Source organism: Montipora capricornis, chromosome 11, assembly GCF_036669925.1.
Source record: "Montipora capricornis isolate CH-2021 chromosome 11, ASM3666992v2, whole genome shotgun sequence".
Taxonomy (NCBI): domain Eukaryota; kingdom Metazoa; phylum Cnidaria; class Anthozoa; order Scleractinia; family Acroporidae; genus Montipora; species Montipora capricornis.
In genome coordinates, this window is record NC_090893.1 from 32,319,126 (window position 1) to 32,341,213 (window position 22,088).

The following is a 22,088-nucleotide window of genomic DNA, read 5'->3' on the forward strand; positions in this document are numbered from 1 at the left end:
GGTGAGTTAAGTCGTCTGTCGATTAGTTGACCAGTTTCTTCTTTAACTGAACCGTTTCAGTCTTATCTGGTCCATTTGACATTGCGGTGAATCACTTGTCCGGCCATCAAACCATTTGCCGGTGAGTTAAGTCATGTGTCGACTAGTTGAACCGTTCCTTCTTTAAATAAACCATTTCAGTCTTGTCTTGTCCATTTGACTTTGCACTGAATCGATTGCCCATCTGTTTAAACCATTTGGCGGTGATTTAAGTCATTTGTCATTTAGCTGAATCGTGCCTTCTTTGAGTAAAGCATTCTGCTACGAGGCAGACCCTTGGTTGTCAGATCTGATCATTTCACATTTGTCAACGGAACAATTCTCAGTTGATCAAATAAACCAATTTGAATTAGTCTGTTGTGTTTTAACATCAGCGCCTGAACCATTTCAATTTTGAGTAAAGCGCATCACAAAAGAGCACTTAACTGTTTGTGTTTTGAGATTTTCATGTCAAAACCACTTATTTCGTTTGGCAAACCATCACTACACCATTGTGTTTTCTCTGTGCTGTTTCATTTCTTGTATTTTTGGCGGTGATGGCCAACCATAGTCGATCCAGCTGATGTGCCTGGGGTCGGAAGTCTTAGGAAATGAACTTTCCCAACCATAGACGTAGCAAAAAGAAAGGAAGGTCAACCAGTGATTGCAAGAGATCGAGAGCAAAGGAAGGTGCAGTGTGAATTTGTGTGAATTGATATTGGAGTCCCAAGATCGATGCACTGGTTGTCCCAAAAAATCTCAATTCAGTCTGCATTAGAACTGCGTTCTGTCAAATGCAATTATTTGGAGAACAGAAAAACAACAGGAGACCTTGATCAATACTGTGCACATTCCCACTGGCAAAAATGATTGATACATAAAATATCCATTTAACACAACTGCAGGTATTGCAAGCAAAAGTACCTGAACTATACAAAATTATCTCGTTTTTTTCCTAGTTAAGTCAGGAGTGAACATTACACATAGCAAGGAACTAACTCATGTCACTACAGTGCCTGACACAAACTCACAGTCCAAAGTTCCACTCCACTTTAGTACTTTTTCCCTAGCTCTTCAAGCTGTGTAGCAAAAGTCTTAAAGTGCATGTGACTCGAAATTTCACCACCATTTTTTATTCCATATCATTAAAATTCAGGCTTTGCTTCATAGGATTGCCTTATTAGAATCTTCCTACAAGTGTCCAAAGTGAATCTTTCAGTTTGCAGCATGTAACTGATTAATGATGTCCACAGCATGAAGATAATCAAGATAATGTGCTTTGTCCCAGTTCAGAGTTGTCTTCTCGATAGCTTTACTCTGTTATTGTACGTGGAATGGAAACTGTGTCGAAGCAGGGTTTCGTAAAGAACGTATTATCCTTCACAGCCCTATTTCGGTATGTCACTCAATGAGCTTTGCTTGACATCCTGACCATTGACTACATGACTGACTAAAAGGAAGGGTCCTTTAGGGAATTCTCTTGAAAATGACGTACTATCCAGATTCTTGTCAAACGTAGCACAATTGATATTCATAGACAGGACACTAAAAAAGGCAATAAAAAGATGGTGTCACCATGCTTGTTTTCGTGTGCATGCCCTTTATTCTAAGTACACAAAAAAGAGCAGGTGACACAAACACCAACTGGGTTGGTGCTTGTGTCACCTTGCTTTTTGTACATGTTACTTAAACATTATGTGACACACTGGTCTCTTTTGTTGATCCACCTTCCCACACGCTTGCAGTGGGAGAACGGCTGTGCTGTTCCCAAACCAGCTTAACACATCTGTTGTGCGGAGCTGCCACTTAAGAGGGTGTTTAAGACACCCGCCTAATACGTTAGCTCCGCCATGCTGATGAGGCCCAGCAGGGCCGAAACAGCTGTCCATGGCTGCTAATTGATTGGGTGAAATGGTTGTGTGCATGCGTGATGTGCTGGCCACACCAGGTTGGTGTTTGTATCACCTTGCTTTTTTTGTTGCACTTAGAATAAAGGGCATGCAGCATGAAAACAAGCATGGCGATACCATCTTTTTATTGCCTTTTTTTAGTGTTCTGTGTATGAATATCAGTTGTGCCAAGTTTGACAAAAATCTGGATAGTATGTCATTTTCAAGGGAATTACCTTAAGGACCCTTCTTTTTAGTCAGTCATGTAGTCAATGGTCAGGATGTCATGCAAAGCTCGTTGTGTGACATCCCGAAAGACAGCTGCCAAGGAGAGTATGTTCTCTATGAAACCCCACTTCAACACGGTTTCCATTTCACGTACAAAAACAGAGTAAAGCTATGGAGAAGACAACTCTGAACTGGGACAAAGGACCTTATCCTGTTTATCTTCATGCTGTGGACATCATTAATCAGTTACATGTACATTTAGCCCAACTCTTGAAAAACAGAAACAATACTTCATCCAAAAAGAAGGAAGAAAACAATTTCACACAGGGAACAAAAAGCCTGTCACGTTCGAATCCACGTTCTATCAGGCTCAAAACAGATATTTATGTCAGACCCCTCGTTGACTAGAAACATTTCAGTCTTGACTTGTGTATTTGACCTTGCACTGAACCACTTGCCCAGCTATTAACCATTTGACACTTGAGTAAACCATCTGCTGGTGAGTTAAGTCGTCTGTCGTTTAGTTGAACAGTTTCTTCTTTAACTGAACCGTTTCAGTCTTATCTGGTCCATTTGACATTGCAGTGAATCACTTGTCCGGCCATCAAACCATTTGCCGGTGAGTTAAGTCATTCGTCGACTAGTTGAACCGTTCCTTCTTTAAATAAACCATTTCAGTCTTGTCTTGTCCAGTTGACTTTGCACTAATCGATTGCCCATCTGTTAACCATTTGACACTTGATTAAACCATTTGGCGGTGATTTAAGTCATTTGTCATTTAGCTGAATCGTGCCTTCTTTGAGTAAACCATTCTGCTACGAGGCAGACCCTTGGTTGTCAGATCTGATCATTTCACATTTGTCAACGGAACAATTCTCAGGTTGATCAAATAAACCAATTTGAATTAGTCTGTTCTGTTTTAACATCAGCGCCTGAACCATTTCAATTTTGAGTAAACCGCATCACAAAAGAGCACTTAACCGTTTGTATTTTGAGATTTTCATTTCAAAACCACTTATTTCGTTTGGCAAACCATCACTACACCATTTATGCTTTCTCTGTGCTGTTTCAATTTCTTGTATTTTTGGCGGTGATGGCCAACCATAGTCGATCCAGCTGATGTGCCTGAGGTCGGAAGTCTTAGGAAATGAACTTTCCCAACCATAGACGTAGCAAAAAGAAAGGAAGGTGAACCAGCGATTGCAAGAGATCGAGAGCAAAGGAAGGTGCAGTGTGAATTTGTGTGAATTGATATTGGAGTCCCAAGATCGATGATGCACTGGTCGTCCCAAAAAATCTCAATTCAGTCTGCATTAGAACTGCGTTCTGTCAAATGCAATTATTTGGAGAACAGAAAAACAACAGGAGACCTTGATCAATACTGTGCACATTCCCACTGGCAAAAATGATTGATACAAAATATCCATTTAACACAACTGCAGGTATTGCAAGCAAAAGTACCTGAACTATACAAAATTATCTCTTTTTTCCTAGTTAAGTCAGGAGTGAACATTACACATAGCAAGGAAGTAACTCATGTCACTACAGTGACTGACACAAACTCACAGTCCAAAGTTCCACTCCACTTTAGTACTTTTTCCCTAGCTCTTCAATCTGTGTACCAAAACTCTTAAACTGCATGTGACTCGAAATTTCACCACCATTTTTTATTCCATATCATTAAAATTCAGGCTTTGCTTCATAGGGTTGCCTTATTAGAATCTTCCTACAAGTGTCCAAAGTGAATCTTTAAGTTTGCAGCATGTAACTGATTAATGATGTCCACAGCATGAAGATAATCAAGATAATGTACTTTGTCCCAGTTCAGAGTTGTCTTCTCGATAGCTTTACTCTGTTATTGTACGTGGAATGGAAACTGTGTCGAAGCGGGGTTTGTAAAGAACGTATTCTCCTTCACAGCCCTCTTTCGGGATGTCACTCAATGAGCTTTGCGTGACATCCTGACCATTGACTACATGACTGACTAAAAGGAAGGGTCCTTTGGGGAATTCCCTTGAAAATGACGTACTATCCAGATTCTTGTCAAACGTAGCACAATTGATATTCATAGACAGGACACTAAAAAAGGCAATAAAAAGATGGTGTCACCATGCTTGTTTTCGTGTGCATGCCCTTTATTCTAAGTACAACAAAAAAGAGCCAGGTGACACAAAACACCAACTGGGTTGGTGCTTGTGTCACCTTGCTTTTTGTACATGTGTACTTAAACATTATGTGACACACTGGTCTCTTTTGTTGATCCACCTTCCCACACGCTTGCAGTGGGAGAACGGCTGTGCTGTTCCCAACCCAGCTTAACACATCTGTTGTGCGGAGCTGCCACTTAAAGAGGTGTTTAAGACACCTGCCTAATACGTTAGCTACGCCATGCTGATGAGGCCCAGCAGGGCCGAAACAGCTGTCCATGGCTGCTAATTGATTGGGTGAAATGGTTGTGTGCATGCGTGATGTGCTGGCCACACCAGGTTGGTGTTTGTATCACCTTGCTTTTTTTTGTTGCACTTAGAATAAAGGGCATGCAGCATGAAAACAAGCATGGCGATACCATCTTTTTATTGCCTTTTTTAGTGTTCTGTGTATGAATATCAGTTGTGCCAAGTTTGACAAAAATCTGGATAGTATGTCATTTTCAAGGAATTACCTTAAGGACCCTTCTTTTTAGTCAGTCATGTAGTCAATGGTCAGGATGTCATGCAAAGCTCGTTGTGTGACATCCCGAAAGACAGCTGCCAAGGAGAGTATGTTCTCTATGAAACCCCACTTCAACACGGTTTCCATTTCACGTACAAAAACAGAGTAAAGCTATGGAGAAGACAACTCTGAACTGGGACAAAGGACCTTATCCTGTTTATCTTCATGCTGTGGACATCATTAATCAGTTACATGTACATTTAGCCCAACTCTTGAAAAACAGAAACAATACTTCATCCAAAAAGAAGGAAGAAAACAATTTCACACAGGGAACAAAAAGCCTGTCACGTTCGAATCCACGTTCTATCAGGCTCAAAACAGATATTTATGTCAGACCCCTCGTTGACTAGAACATTTCAGTCTTGACTTGTGTATTTGACCTTGCACTGAACCACTTGCCCAGCTATTAAACCATTTGACACTTGAGTAAACCATCTGCTGGTGAGTTAAGTCGTCTGTCGTTTAGTTGAACAGTTTCTTCTTTAACTGAACCGTTTCAGTCTTATCTGGTCCATTTGACATTGCAGTGAATCACTTGTCCGGCCATCAAACGATTTGCCGGTGAGTTAAGTCATTCGCCGACTAGTTGAACCGTTCCTTCTTTTAATAAACCATTTCAGTCTTGTCTTGTCCATTTGACTTTGCACCTAATCGATTGCCCATCTGTTAAACCATTTGACACTTGATTAAACCATTTGGCGGTGATTTAAGTCATTTGTCATTTAGCTGAATCGTGCCTTCTTTGAGTAAACCATTCTGCTACGAGGCAGACCCTTGGTTGTCAGATCTGATCATTTCACATTTGTCAACGGAACAATTCTCAGTTGATCAAATAAACCAATTTGAATTAGTCTGTTCTGTTTTAACATCAGCGCCTGAACCATTTCAATTTTGAGTAAACCGCATCACAAAAGAGCACTTAACCGTTTGTATTTTGAGATTTTCATTTCAAAACCACTTATTTCGTTTGGCAAACCATCACTACACCATTTATGCTTTCTCTGTGCTGTTTCAATTTCTTGTATTTTTGGCGGTGATGGCCAACCATAGTCGATCCAGCTGATGTGCCTGAGGTCGGAAGTCTTAGGAAATGAACTTTCCCAACCATAGACGTAGCAAAAAGAAAGGAAGGTGAACCAGCGATTGCAAGAGATCGAGAGCAAAGGAAGGTGCAGTGTGAATTTGTGTGAATTGATATTGGAGTCCCAAGATCGATGATGCACTGGTCGTCCCAAAAAAATCTCAATTCAGTCTGCATTAGAACTGCGTTCTGTCAAATGCAATTATTTGGAGAACAGAAAAACAACAGGAGACCTTGATCAATACTGTGCACATTCCCACTGGCAAAAATGATTGATACATAAAATATCCATTTAACACAACTGCAGGTATTGCAAGCAAAAGTACCTGAACTATACAAAATTATCTCTTTTTTCCTAGTTAAGTCAGGAGTGAACATTACACATAGCAAGGAAGTAACTCATGTCACTACAGTGACTGACACAAACTCACAGTCCAAAGTTCCACTCCACTTTAGTACTTTTTCCCTAGCTCTTCAATCTGTGTACCAAAACTCTTAAACTGCATGTGACTCGAAATTTCACCACCATTTTTTATTCCATATCATTAAAATTCAGGCTTTGCTTCATAGGGTTGCCTTATTAGAATCTTCCTACAAGTGTCCAAAGTGAATCTTTAAGTTTGCAGCATGTAACTGATTAATGATGTCCACAGCATGAAGATAATCAAGATAATGTACTTTGTCCCAGTTCAGAGTTGTCTTCTCGATAGCTTTACTCTGTTATTGTACGTGGAATGGAAACTGTGTCGAAGCGGGGTTTTGTAAAGAACGTATTCTCCTTCACAGCCCTCTTTCGGGATGTCACTCAATGAGCTTTGCGTGACATCCTGACCATTGACTACATGACTGACTAAAAGGAAGGGTCCTTTGGGGAATTCCCTTGAAAATGACGTACTATCCAGATTCTTGTCAAACGTAGCACAATTGATATTCATAGACAGGACACTAAAAAAGGCAATAAAAAGATGGTGTCACCATGCTTGTTTTCGTGTGCATGCCCTTTATTCTAAGTACAACAAAAAAGAGCCAGGTGACACAAACACCAACTGGGTTGGTGCTTGTGTCACCTTGCTTTTTGTACATGTGTACTTAAAGATTATGTGACACACTGGTCTCTTTTGTTGATCCACCTTCCCACACGCTTGCAGTGGGAGAACGGCTGTGCTGTTCCCAACCCAGCTTAACACATCTGTTGTGCGGAGCTGCCACTTAAAGAGGTGTTTAAGACACCTGCCTAATACGTTAGCTACGCCATGCTGATGAGGCCCAGCAGGGCCGAAACAGCTGTCCATGGCTGCTAATTGATTGGGTGAAATTGTTGTGTGCATGCGTGATGTGCTGGCCACACCAGGTTGGTGTTTGTATCACCTTGCTTTTTTTTGTTGCACTTAGAATAAAGGGCATGCAGCATGAAAACAAGCATGGCGATACCATCTTTTTATTGCCTTTTTTTAGTGTTCTGTGTATGAATATCAGTTGTGCCAAGTTTGACAAAAATCTGGATAGTATGTCATTTTCAAGGGAATTACCTTAAGGACCCTTCTTTTTAGTCAGTCATGTAGTCAATGGTCAGGATGTCATGCAAAGCTCGTTGTGTGACATCCCGAAAGACAGCTGCCAAGGAGAGTATGTTCTCTATGAAACCCCACTTCAACACGGTTTCCATTTCACGTACAAAAACAGAGTAAAGCTATGGAGAAGACAACTCTGAACTGGGACAAAGGACCTTATCTTGTTTATCTTCATGCTGTGGACATCATTAATCAGTTACATGTACATTTAGCCCAACTCTTGAAAAACAGAAACAATACTTCATCCAAAAAGAAGGAAGAAAATAATTTCACACAGAGAACAAAAAGCCTGTCATGTTCGAATCCACGTTTTCTCAGGCTGAAAACAGATATATATGTCAGACCCCTCGTTGACTAGAACATTTCAGTCTTGACTTGTCTATTTGACCTTGCACTGAATCACTTGCCCAGCTATTAAACCATTTGACACTTGGGTAAACCATCTGCCGGTGAGTTAAGTCGTCTGTCGATTAGTTGACCAGTTTCTTCTTTAACTGAACCGTTTCAGTCTCATCTGGTCCATTTGACATTGCGGTGAATCACTTGTCTGGCCATTAAACCATTTGCCGGTGAGTTAAGTCATGTGTCGACTAGTATATTGAACCGTTCCTTCTTTAAATAAACCATGTCAGTCTTGTCTTGTCCATTTGACTTTGCACTGAATCGAATGCCCATCTCTTAAACCATTTGACACTTGATTAAACCATTTGGCGGTGATTTAAGTCATTTGTCATTTAGCTGAATCGTGCCTTCTTTGAGTAAACCATTCTGCTACGAGGCAGACCCTTGGTTGTCAGATCTGATCATTTCACGTTTGTCAACGGAACAATTCTCAGTTGATCAAATAAACCAATTTGAATTAGTTTGTTCTGTTTTAACATCATTGCCTGAACCATTTCAATTTTGAGTAAACCGCATCACAAAAGAGCACTTAACCGTTTGTATTTTAAGATTTTCATTTCAAAACCACTTATTTCGTTTGGCAAACCATCACTACACCATTTGTGTTTTCTCTGTGCTGTTTCAATTTCTTGTATTTTTGGCGGTGATGGCCAACCATAGTCGATCCAGCTGATGTGCCTGGGGTCGGAAGTCTTAGGAAATGAACTTTCCCAACCATAGACGTAGCAAAAAGAAAGGAAGGTCAACCAGTGATTGCAAGAGATCGAGAGCAAAGGAAGGTGCAGTGTGAATTTGTGTGAATTGATATTGGAGTCCCAAGATCGATGCACTGGTTGTCCCAAAAAATCTCAATTCAGTCTGCATTAGAACTGCGTTTTGTCAAATGCAATTATTTGGAGAACAGAAAAACAACAGGAGACCTTGATCAATACTGTGCACATTCCCACTGGCAAAAATGATTGATACATAAAATATCCATTTAACACAACTGCAGGTATTGCAAGCAAAAGTACCTGAACTATACAAAATTATCTCTTTTTTCCTAGTTAAGTCAGGAGTGAACATTACACATAGCAAGGAAGTAACTCATGTCACTACAGTGACTGACACAAACTCACAGTCCAAAGTTCCACTCCACTTTAGTACTTTTTCCCTAGCTCTTCAATCTGTGTAGCAAAACTCTTAAAGTGCACGTGAGTCGAAATTTCACCACCATTTTTTATTCCATATCATTAAAATTCAGGCTTTGCTTGATAGGATTGCCTTATTAGAATCTTCCTACAACTGTCGAAAGTGAATGTTTCAGTTTGCAGCATGTAACTGATTAATGATGTCCACACAATAAAGATAATCAAGATAATGTGCTTTTTCCCAGTTCAGAGTTGTCTTCTTGATAGCTTTACTCTGTTATTGTACGTGGAATGGAAACTGTGTCAAAGCGGGGTTTCGTAAAGAACGTATCCTCCTTCACAGCCCTCTTTCGGGATGTCACTCAATGAGCTTTGCGTGACATCCTGACCATTGACTACATGACTGACTAAAAGGAAGGGTTCTTTAGGGAATTCTCTTGAAAATGACGTACTATCCAGATTCTTGTCAAACGTAGCACAATTGATATTCATAGACAGGACACTAAAAAAGGCAATAAAAAGATGGTGTCACCATGCTTGTTTTTGTGTGCATGCCCTTTATTCTAAGTACAACAAAAAAGAGCCAGGTGACACAAACACCAACTGGGTTGGTGCTTGTGTCACCTCTCTTTTTGTACATGTGTACTTAAAGATTATGTGACACACTGGTCTCTTTTGTTGATCCACCTTCCCACACGCTTGCAGTGGGAGAACGGCTGTGCTGTTCCCAACCCAGCTTAACACATCTGTTGTGTGGAGCTGCCACTTAAAGAGGTGTTTAAGACACCCGCCTAATAACGTTAGCTACGCCATGCTGATGAGGCCCAGCAGGGCCGAAACAGTTGTCCATGGCTGCTAATTGACTGGGTGAAATGGTTGTGTGCATGCGTGATGTGCTGGCCACACCAGGTTGGTGTTTGTATCACCTTGGTTTTTTTTGTTGCACTTAGAATAAAGGGCATGCAGCATGAAAACAAGCATGGCGATACCATCTTTTTATTGCCTTTTTCTAGTGTCCTGTGTATGAATATCAGTTGTGCCAAGTTTGACAAAAATCTGGATAGTATGTCATTTTCAAGGGAATTACCTTAAGGACCCTTCTTTTTAGTCAGTCATGTAGTCAATGGTCAGGATGTCATGCAAAGCTCGTTGTGTGACATCCCGAAAGACAGCTGCCAAGGAGAGTATGTTCTTTATGAAACCCCACTTCAACACGGTTTCCATTTCACGTACAAAAACAGAGTAAAGCTATGGAGAAGACAACTCTGAACTGGGACAAAGGACCTTATCTTGTTTATCTTCATGCTGTGGACATCATTAATCAGTTACATGTACATTTAGCCCAACTCTTGAAAAACAGAAACAATACTTCATCCAAAAAGAAGGAAGAAAACAATTTCACACAGAGAACAAAAAGCCTGTCAGGTTCGAACCACGTTTTATTACACATAACATGCGAATTTTATTCCATAAAGCTCATTTGTACAAATCTATACTCTTTATTTTCACGTGTGAAAAAGGCCTATACAGCCAATCAGAATGGCGTACAGCTATTTCACATGTGGAAGTATAACCAATCAACGATAGCGTAAAGGCGTTTCCATGCCAATCACTCGTGCATCTCGTGCAAATCGTGCAAATCGTACTTGTTTTTGAATTAAATCAAATTTGCATTTGGTTTTATTGTTAGTGAGTTTTTGTTTCTAATTCGCGTTCAGAAAACTATTTTAATGAAAATTCTCATGTTATGTGTAATAAACAGTTCACGACATAGAAAGTGCTTTGTACGGGGTTTTATTCACTCGTTGTTTGTGTCAAAAACCCTCACTCGCTCGTTCCTCGCTCGTTCGGGTTTTTGACACAAACAACTCGTGCATAAAACCCCGTACGCCGCACTTTCTATGACGTAAACTATATTTATCGGGCTCACAACTGATATTTATGTCAGACCCCTCGTTGACTAGAACATTTCAGTCTTGACTTGTCTATTTGACCTTGCACTGAATCACTTGCCCAGCTATTAAACCATTTGACACTTGGGTAAACCATCTGCGGGTGAGTTAAGTCGTCTGTCGATTAGTTGTCCAGTTTCTTCTTTAACTGAACCGTTTCAGTCTTATCTGGTCCATTTGACATTGCAGTGAATCACTTGTCCGGCCATCAAACCATTTGCTGGTGAGTTAAGTCATTCGTCGACTAGTTGAACCATTCCTTCTTTAAATAAACCATTTCAGTCTTGTCTTGTCCATTTGACTTTGCACCTAATCGATTGCCCATCTGTTAAACCATTTGACACTTGATTAAACCATTTGGTGGTGATTTAAGTCATTTGTCATTTAGCTGAATCGTGCCTTCTTTGAGTAAACCATTCTGCTACGAGGCAGACCCTTGGTTGTCAGATCTGGTCATTTCACATTTGTCAACGGAACAATTCTCAGTTGATCAAATAAACCAATTTGAATTAGTCTGTTCTGTTTTAACATCAGCGCCTGAACCATTTACATTTTGAGTAAACCGCATCACAAAAGAGCACTTAACCGTTTGTATTTTAAGATTTTCATTGCAAAACCACTTATTTCGTTTGGCAAACCATCACTACACCATTAGTGTTTTCTCTGTGCTGTTTCCATTTCTTGTATTTTTGGCGGTGATGGCCAACCATAGTCGATCCAGCTAATGTGCCTGAGGTCGGAAGTCTTAGGAAATGAACTTTCCCAACCATAGACGTAGCAAAAAGAAAGGAAGGTCAACCAGTGATTGCAAGAGATCGAGAGCAAAGGAAGGTGCAGTGTGAATTTGTGTGAATTGATATTGGAGTCCCAAGATCGATGCACTGGTTGTCCCAAAAAATCTCAATTCAGTCTGCATTAGAACTGCGTTTTGTCAAATGCAATTATTTGGAGAACAGAAAAACAACAGGAGACCTTGATCAATACTGTGCACATTCCCACTGGCAAAAATGATTGATACATAAAATATCCATTTAACACAACTGCAGGTATTGCAAGCAAAAGTACCTGAACTATACAAAATTATCTCTTTTTTCCTAGTTAAGTCAGGAGTGAACATTACACATAGCAAGGAACTAACTCATGTCACTACAGTGACTGACACAAACTCACAGTCCAAAGTTCCACTCCACTTTAGTACTTTTTCCCTAGCTCTTCAATCTGTGTACCAAAACTCTTAAACTGCATGTGACTCGAAATTTCACCACCATTTTTTATTCCATATCATTAAAATTCAGGCTTTGCTTGATAGGATTGCCTTATTAGAATCTTCCTACAACTGTCGAAAGTGAATGTTTCAGTTTGCAGCATGTAACTGATTAATGATGTCCACACAATAAAGATAATCAAGATAATGTGCTTTTTCCCAGTTCAGAGTTGTCTTCTTGATAGCTTTACTCTGTTATTGTACGTGGAATGGAAACTGTGTCAAAGCGGGGTTTCGTAAAGAACGTATCCTCCTTCACAGCCCTCTTTCGGGATGTCACTCAATGAGCTTTGCGTGACATCCTGACCATTGACTACATGACTGACTAAAAGGAAGGGTTCTTTAGGGAATTCTCTTGAAAATGACGTACTATCCAGATTCTTGTCAAACGTAGCACAATTGATATTCATAGACAGGACACTAAAAAAGGCAATAAAAAGATGGTGTCACCATGCTTGTTTTTGTGTGCATGCCCTTTATTCTAAGTACAACAAAAAAGAGCCAGGTGACACAAACACCAACTGGGTTGGTGCTTGTGTCACCTCTCTTTTTGTACATGTGTACTTAAAGATTATGTGACACACTGGTCTCTTTTGTTGATCCACCTTCCCACACGCTTGCAGTGGGAGAACGGCTGTGCTGTTCCCAACCCAGCTTAACACATCTGTTGTGTGGAGCTGCCACTTAAAGAGGTGTTTAAGACACCCGCCTAATAACGTTAGCTACGCCATGCTGATGAGGCCCAGCAGGGCCGAAACAGTTGTCCATGGCTGCTAATTGACTGGGTGAAATGGTTGTGTGCATGCGTGATGTGCTGGCCACACCAGGTTGGTGTTTGTATCACCTTGGTTTTTTTTGTTGCACTTAGAATAAAGGGCATGCAGCATGAAAACAAGCATGGCGATACCATCTTTTTATTGCCTTTTTCTAGTGTCCTGTGTATGAATATCAGTTGTGCCAAGTTTGACAAAAATCTGGATAGTATGTCATTTTCAAGGGAATTACCTTAAGGACCCTTCTTTTTAGTCAGTCATGTAGTCAATGGTCAGGATGTCATGCAAAGCTCGTTGTGTGACATCCCGAAAGACAGCTGCCAAGGAGAGTATGTTCTTTATGAAACCCCACTTCAACACGGTTTCCATTTCACGTACAAAAACAGAGTAAAGCTATGGAGAAGACAACTCTGAACTGGGACAAAGGACCTTATCTTGTTTATCTTCATGCTGTGGACATCATTAATCAGTTACATGTACATTTAGCCCAACTCTTGAAAAACAGAAACAATACTTCATCCAAAAAGAAGGAAGAAAACAATTTCACACAGAGAACAAAAAGCCTGTCAGGTTCGAACCACGTTTTATCGGGCTCACAACTGATATTTATGTCAGACCCCTCGTTGACTAGAACATTTCAGTCTTGACTTGTCTATTTGACCTTGCACTGAATCACTTGCCCAGCTATTAAACCATTTGACACTTGGGTAAACCATCTGCGGGTGAGTTAAGTCGTCTGTCGATTAGTTGTCCAGTTTCTTCTTTAACTGAACCGTTTCAGTCTTATCTGGTCCATTTGACATTGCAGTGAATCACTTGTCCGGCCATCAAACCATTTGCTGGTGAGTTAAGTCATTCGTCGACTAGTTGAACCATTCCTTCTTTAAATAAACCATTTCAGTCTTGTCTTGTCCATTTGACTTTGCACCTAATCGATTGCCCATCTGTTAAACCATTTGACACTTGATTAAACCATTTGGTGGTGATTTAAGTCATTTGTCATTTAGCTGAATCGTGCCTTCTTTGAGTAAACCATTCTGCTACGAGGCAGACCCTTGGTTGTCAGATCTGGTCATTTCACATTTGTCAACGGAACAATTCTCAGTTGATCAAATAAACCAATTTGAATTAGTCTGTTCTGTTTTAACATCAGCGCCTGAACCATTTACATTTTGAGTAAACCGCATCACAAAAGAGCACTTAACCGTTTGTATTTTAAGATTTTCATTGCAAAACCACTTATTTCGTTTGGCAAACCATCACTACACCATTAGTGTTTTCTCTGTGCTGTTTCCATTTCTTGTATTTTTGGCGGTGATGGCCAACCATAGTCGATCCAGCTAATGTGCCTGAGGTCGGAAGTCTTAGGAAATGAACTTTCCCAACCATAGACGTAGCAAAAAGAAAGGAGGGTGAACCAGCGATTGCAAGAGATCGAGAGCAAAGGAAGGTGCAGTGTGAATTTGTGTGAATTGATATTGGAGTCCCAAGATCGATGCACTGGTTGTCCCAAAAAATCTCAATTCAGTCTGCATTAGAACTGCGTTCTGTCAAATGCAGTTATTTGGAGAACAGAAAAACAACAGGAGACCTTGATCAATACTGTGCACATTCCCACTGGCAAAAATGATTGATACATAAAATATCCATTTAACACAACTGGTATTTCGATCAATAGTACCTGAACTATACAAAATTATCTCTTTTTTCCTAGTTAAGTCAGGAGTGAACATTACACATAGCAAGGAACTACCTCATGTCACTACAGTGACTGACACAAACTCACAGTCCAAAGTTCCACTCCACTTTAGTACTTTTTCCCTAGCTCTTCAAACTGTGTAGCAAAACTCTTAAAGTGCACGTGAGTCGAAATTTCACCACCATTTTTTATTCCATATCATTAAAATTCAGGCTTTGCTTGATAGGATTGCCTTATTAGAATCTTCCTACAAGTGTCGAAAGTGAATGTTTCAGTTTGCAGTATGTAACTGATTAATGATGTCCGCAGCATGAATATAATCAAAATAATGTGCTTTGTCCCAGTTCAGAGTTGTCTTCTCGATAGCTTTACTCTGTTATTGTACGTGGAATGGAAACTGTGTCGAAGCGGGGTTTCGTAAAGAACGTATTCTCCTTCACAGCCCTCTTTCGGGATGTCACTCAATGAGCTTTGCGTGACATCCTGACCATTGACTACATGACTGACTAAAAGGAAGGGTCCTTTAGGGAATTCTCTTGAAAATGACGTACTATCCAGATTCTTGTCAAACGTAGCACAATTGATATTCATAGACAGGACACTAAAAAAGGCAATAAAAAGATGGTGTCACCATGCTTGTTTTTGTGTGCATGCCCTTTATTCTAAGTACAACAAAAAAGAGCCAGGTGACACAAACACCAACTGGGTTGGTGCTTGTGTCACCTTGCTTTTTGTACATGTGTACTTAAAGATTATGTGACACACTGGTCTCTTTTGTTGATCCACCTTCCCACACGCTTGCAGTGGGAGAACGGCTGTGCTGTTCCCAACCCAGCTTTACACATCTGTTGTGCGGAGCTACCACTTAAAGAGCTGTTTAAGACACCCGCCTAATACGTTAGCTACGCCATGCTGATGAGGCCCAGCAGGGCCGAAACAGCTGTCCATGGCTGCTAATTGACTGGGTGAAATGTTTGTGTGCATGCGTGATGTACTGGCCACACCAGGTTGGTGTTTGTATCACCTTGGTTTTTTTTGTTGCACTTAGAATAAAGGGCATGCAGCATGAAAACAAGCATGGCGATACCATCTTTTTGTTGCTTTTTTCTAGTGTCCTGTGTATGAATATCAGTTTGACAAAAATCTGGATAGTATGTCATTTTCAAGGGAATTACCTTAAGGACCCTTGTTTTTAGTCAGTCATGTAGTCAATGGTCAGGATGTCATGCAAAGCTCGTTGTGTGACAATCTGAAAGAGAGCTGCCTAGGAGAGTATGGTCTTTATGAAACCCCCATTCAACACGGTTTCCATTTCACGTACAAAAACAGAGTAAAGCTATGGAGAAGACAACTCTGAACTTTGACAAAGGACCTTATCTTGTTTATCTTCATGCTGTGGACATCATTAATCAGTTACATGAAACAATACTTCATCCAAAAAGAAGGAAGAAAACAATTTCACACAGACAGCAAAAAGCCTGTCAGGTTCGAACGACGTTTTATCGGGCTCACAACTGATATTTATGTCAGACCCCTCGTTGACTAGAACATTTCAGTCTTGACTTGTCTATTTGACTTTGCACTGAATCAGTTGCCCAGCTATTAAACCATTTGACACTTGGGTAAACCATCTGCCGGTGAGTTAAGTCGTCTGTCGATTAGTTGACCAGTTTCTTCTTTAACTGAACTGTTTTAGTCTTATGTGGTCCATTTGACATTGCAGTGAATCACTTATCCGGCCATTAAACCATTTGCCGGTGAGTTAAGTCATGTGTCGACTAGTTGAACCGTTCCTTCTTTTAATAAACCATTTCAGTCTTGTCTTGTCCATTTGACTTTGCACTGAATCGATTTCCCATCTCTTAAACCATTTGACACTTGATTAAACCATTTGGCGGTGATTTAAGTCATTTGTCATTTAGCTGAATCGTGCCTTCTTTGAGTAAACCATTCTGCTACGAGGCAGACCCTTGGTTGTCAGATCTGATCATTTCACATTTGTCAACGGAACAATTCTCAGTTGATCAAATAAACCAATTTGAATTAGTCTGTTCTGTTTTAACATCAGCGCCTGAACTATTTCAATTTTGGGTAAACCGCATCACAAAAGAGCACTTAACTGTTTGTATTTTAAGATTTTCATTTCAAAACCACTTATTTCGTTTGGCAAACCATCACTACACCATTTGTGTTTTCTCTGTGCTGTTTCAATTTCTTGTATTTTTGGCGGTGATGGCCAACCATAGTCGATCCAGCTGATGTGCCTGGGGTCAGAAGTCTTAGGAAATGAACTTTCCCAACCATAGACGTAGCAAAAAGAAAGGAAGGTGAACCAGCGATTGCAAGAGATCGAGAGCGAAGGAAGGTGCAGTGTGAATCTGTGGAAATTGATATGCTCGCAATCGTGAGTCGATGCTCTCGATAGTTCACTTCATTCTGTGCCATATCGTTTCAAGTCATAATAATCTGACAGTTCCATAAAACAGCACCCCTATACATTTTTCCTTGATTATTGGAAACTCTGTGTTAGGTCTTGCAATAAACAGATTATTTTGTTTTAGGATTTTTGTTTTAGGTTTTAGGATTTCCATCTTCCATTATTACCCATATTAGTGTAACAGCCATCTTATTGTTGGTATAAATTCACACTTCTTCCATAACTTTTTCCATTTTTACGCTTAAGTAAAAAAATTTCTGCAAGTCCACACGTCCTCCCTGTAATAACATAATGATAAATTCGGAAATATGTTTTCTTGCAAGTCTTCACAACTCTGTAATAATGAAACAAGGTAACAAATGAATGAAGGGGGTAGTTTCTAAAGAAACTGTGGTGCTGCGTCGGTGGGGAAGTAGTATACAAAAATTTGGTTTTATCAACGGAGTTGATAATGTAAATTGGCCACCGTACAGAAATTCTAAAAGCTGACATTTTGAGTGTTAGCCGTCAGAGCGACGAAGCGTTAGCCCTTCGTCAGAGCGACGAAGGGCTAACGCTCGAAACTTCAGCTTTTAGAATTTCTGTACGGTGGCCAATTTACATTATCAACTCCATTGATAAAGCCAAATTTTTATAACAAGGTAACAGATGAGTTAAAAAATGTCTGTGAGTCTACGCATCCCTCCATAGGTAACCCAGGCTCACTGTGTGTGCCACATTGGTAAATGTAGAGAACATATGAGGCGAAGTTTAGGTGTGGAAATTTGCTAGAAAATGGAAATAAAAAGCGATCAAACTTACCATTACCATGTGGTGAGCTGTTGTTGTCTTAAATACGTACACAAAGTTTCGGGGAAAATGGTCCCCATTCATCTTCCTTCATAGTATAGTGACAAGGTAGGAGACTGAGGCCAGCGTCGGGACTCCGATCGACCAAAACAAGCACGATTTTTTTTGCAAAAATCGAATCCAGTCGCTAAATAAACATGCCAGGCTAGTGAAACATGAATTTCTCTAAACTATGAATCCACTGAAGCATCTCCAGGTAGCAAAGCGAAGCCACCAGGCTCCGTAGAACTTGTAAGTTAACCTGCTAAAATGGCAGCCAGAAACCGTTGTCCTCGCAAAGTGTCCAATTCAAAATGGCACTGAATTCGGGACGCCTGGTGATGAGTGTAATAAGTTTGATCAATTTTTATTTCCATTTTCTAGCAAATTTCCAGACCTAAACTTCGCCTCATATGTTCTCTATATTTACCAATGTGGCACACACAGTGAGCCTTGGTTACCTGTGATCCCTCCCGTAATAACGTGATAACGGAATTTGGAATTATGTTTTTACACAAGTCTACACACTCCCACCGAATAACGTAACAAGGTAATAAAAGAGTAAAAAATATCTGCGAGTCCACACATCTCTCCCGTTATAACGTAATGACGGAATTCGGACATATGATGCAATTGTACACAATCCCGTTATAACGTAACAAGGTAATAAACAAGTAAAAAATATCTGCGAGTCCACACTTCTCTCCCATAATAACGAAATGACAGAATTCGGAAATATTATGTTTTCATGCAAGTCTACACACTCAGTACTGCCGAATAACATAACATTGGTAATAAAGAGTAAAAAATGTCTGCAAGTCCACACATCTCTCCCATAATAACGTAATTACGGAATTAACGTTATGAACCAAGTCAAATTTTGGAGGATTTTTATGGAGTCATCAGAGCAAAACAGGACTAGATCTCTGAGACAATTTGCTCCACAACGCTAGTTTTTGGCAACTAGGCCTTTCAGATGTCTTCACCTAAGAACTCTATGGACAGTATATTATATTTGAGTACATCATCATTTGCCTGACATGTACAAGTGAGAAAAGGTCATTCATTTCTCAGCAAGCTCAATGAGTTATAATCCTGAAAGGAACAAATAAATTATTAATTGTTTTTTAGTGAATAGCACAGTGTTATTCTCTCTTGTACTTTACCTTGATGTGTGTTTCACAGGTGGATTATGTATGTGGAAAAGAAAATATGTGAATGTGATGGAACAATCATCATGTATCATGAAAATATCAGAAGAATAAAAAGAAGGTAATTAGACGGTATGCAAACAGTAACATTTGCCTCTTTGAAGAGATTTATTTTTTGATGTTGACTCAGGGATACTTGAAAAAAAATCTGAGTGTTCCTTTGCAGGAGTCGAACCTACAACCTTTCGATTACTAGACTTATCACATATGGGGCGAAATTACTGAATGCTGATTGGCTGAGACGGCGGGCATTTCTCCTTAATCACAAGGGCACTTTTGGTAAACAAGAGGGCATGATTACTTGATCTTGATTGGTTAACAGTTGCTAATTATCCAGAGCAAGCAAACTTACAAGAGAATCTTCTTCGAGATTAAACTACTTTTTTATCCACATATAAAATTCATTTTAAGCACTATTTCTGTTGACAGCAACGATTTGTTGAATTGAATTTTAAGCGAATTAATGGTAGCCTGTCAATTTTCATTTGTCGTGGCACTGTACAGGCTTCCTTCAATAATTTTGCCCTTTATGTGATAAACATGTAATCGCAATGTGCCCTTGTGCAATTTAAAAGGATTAATTAATTTCACTTGAATTTTCAGAGTTTTCCAAATTGCCCTCATCGCTTCGCGATTCAGGCAATTTTGTGAAAACTTTGAAATTAATCCTTTATTGCTCTCAAACCCATACAGTTACATATACTAAGTGCAGATGCTCTAACACTTACCCGGTCGCTATAGAGCACTCGGATTTTTTCCTAGTATCCCTGAGTCAATGTACATTGAAAATGAATGTCTCTCTTTCATTCACAGGGACTAACATATTCCTTCTTGACTTATTCACTATTCACTTAAAGTGCCACTGTGACCAGAAAATTAATTATTAATTTTTCTTTGGATTTCAAAACTATGTTAACTTAACACTAAACGACCAAACTTTTAAGACAGTTGTTTTATAAAAGACACTTATTTATTTTAACTGGAATGTTCCTATTTAATGGTCTGCCATTAGTAAATTTAAGATCTTGAGAGAGCTGGATCAAGGAGAAAATGATGTCAAAGGCTCACCAGTGTAAGAAATGCAACGTGTGTCTACACCACAGAATTAATATGCAGCAAACGACGAGTCAAAGCTCAAATTTTTGCTGGTCAGGTGTTGGGCAAACACACTTACAAAATCTGAAGAAGAAAAGGATGTGATTTTTTTTTTTAAAATCACAGGAGCACTTAAACGTTTTCAGCAAAAGCTCTACATTTTTGCATTGTGCTCCTTAGAACAGGAACAATTCAACCTCCTCCAGGAAATAAAAAGTTGTGTACTGATGCCAGTTACATACCCGATATGTAATTGTGTGATGCCATGTCTGGGAATTGAACCTGCATGGGCTGCATTGGTGGAAGGCGAGTGCTCACACCACTGTGCAGTCTCTGCCTTAAACAGGCTGCTGGTCAAAGGAACTTGGAATATGAGACTTGAGATTGGTGTCTTTTGAGTAAAAAAGTAATAATTAATTATGTGGTTTGTTTAGGTTGGAAATCATTGAACAAGTGAATGATGCACCTCGCATGTATATATTAGCAGTGGCTGAGGTGGTCAGAAGAAGACTGTTTTCATCCCAATTTCAGAAGGTTGGTATTTCATAGATGCAGCTCAAGTGACCTTCAATGAACCAGTTGGTTAATACGAGAGAGTATGGTATCCCTTTTGCCCACAAGAGGGTTTCCCGTTGACAAGTCATATCATATTGTGTTAACCCATTGATCCATGGGAGTGTGCCTTTAATAAATTTTAGTCTGTCTAATGCCAGACACGTCAACTGGGAGTGTCCTAGGGCGTTTGAGGTGTCAATGGGTTAAGAATCAATTAAAAGTAAATCCTTACATATATAGAGGATATTACATGGCAGCGCGAGGATACGAATTTTATCTTCAAGTGCTGCAAGTATCTCTCACGAGTGAGCGAAGCAAACGAGTGAGAGATACTTTCAGCACGAGAAGATAAAATTCGTATCCCCAAGTGGCCATGTAATGTTCTGTTTATTATATAGATATCGATGAAATGTCTAGATTTAAAACAACTTGTTTTATTTATTTTCCAAATGATGAAAAAGTGGTCACCAACCGCTAAAACATGCATGTTGTGTAACATGAAACAAGATATGAAAGTTATGAAAAACAAATCATGATAATGTCAAATTTTGCAATAAAAATGTTAATGTAGTCGAGAACAATTATATTAAAGCACAAAGGTATCTTACAATGAAGACGAAGCTCGCGTTTTATTGGCTAATCGTGTTGGTTACCATGACAACACCTATATCCTCACATGTGAAAGATAAAAATGATATGTTCGCTGCGCGCGGTGAAGATATGATTTTTTAGTAAAAGGAGAAATCCTGGTATTTCATCAATATCTATATAATAAATGGGGATTAATTCCTCCCTACTATAACCCTTTTAATTAAGGTTATTGTAATGCATTATTTAATAAAGAAAATAAACAAACTAAAATCTATAAGACAGTGTCACCCTTAGCAGGCAAAGGGATAAAGGGTACACAGTTTTTGATGAGTAGACGTAGTTGTTGTTAACCCTTTTTGCCTTAAGGGGTTCTCCATTGACAAATAACAAATAATTGTGTGGCATTAGACAGAGTAAAATCCTAAGAAGTTGCCCTCCTACTGCCCTAGCCAGGACCCATTGCCTCCTAACAAGTAGCCCCCTTTATAGGAGGCAATGGGTTTAACAACATTATTCTGACAGCAGGGCGAGTATAACGGTATTGCGCACTTTCATCATTTATCAGCCAATCGGAAAGGACGTTATACTTCATGCGGGAAATTTACACTGCCATGTGGAGAAATTTATTGATATATTAAACAATAACTAATGA

At 39.6% G+C, this 22,088-nt stretch overlaps 1 protein-coding gene across 1 annotated transcript in view; it reads left to right on the plus strand.

The window, feature by feature from the left end:
• The window catches only part of LOC138023850 (RB1-inducible coiled-coil protein 1-like), an 81,838-nt gene that overhangs the window by 34,325 nt on the left and 25,425 nt on the right, over positions 1–22,088 (plus strand). The window contains exons 12-13 of the mRNA XM_068870933.1: positions 19,170–19,256; positions 20,725–20,824. Coding sequence (XP_068727034.1) covers positions 19,170–19,256; positions 20,725–20,824 — 187 coding nt within the window. The remainder of the gene's footprint in view (positions 1–19,169; positions 19,257–20,724; positions 20,825–22,088) is intronic.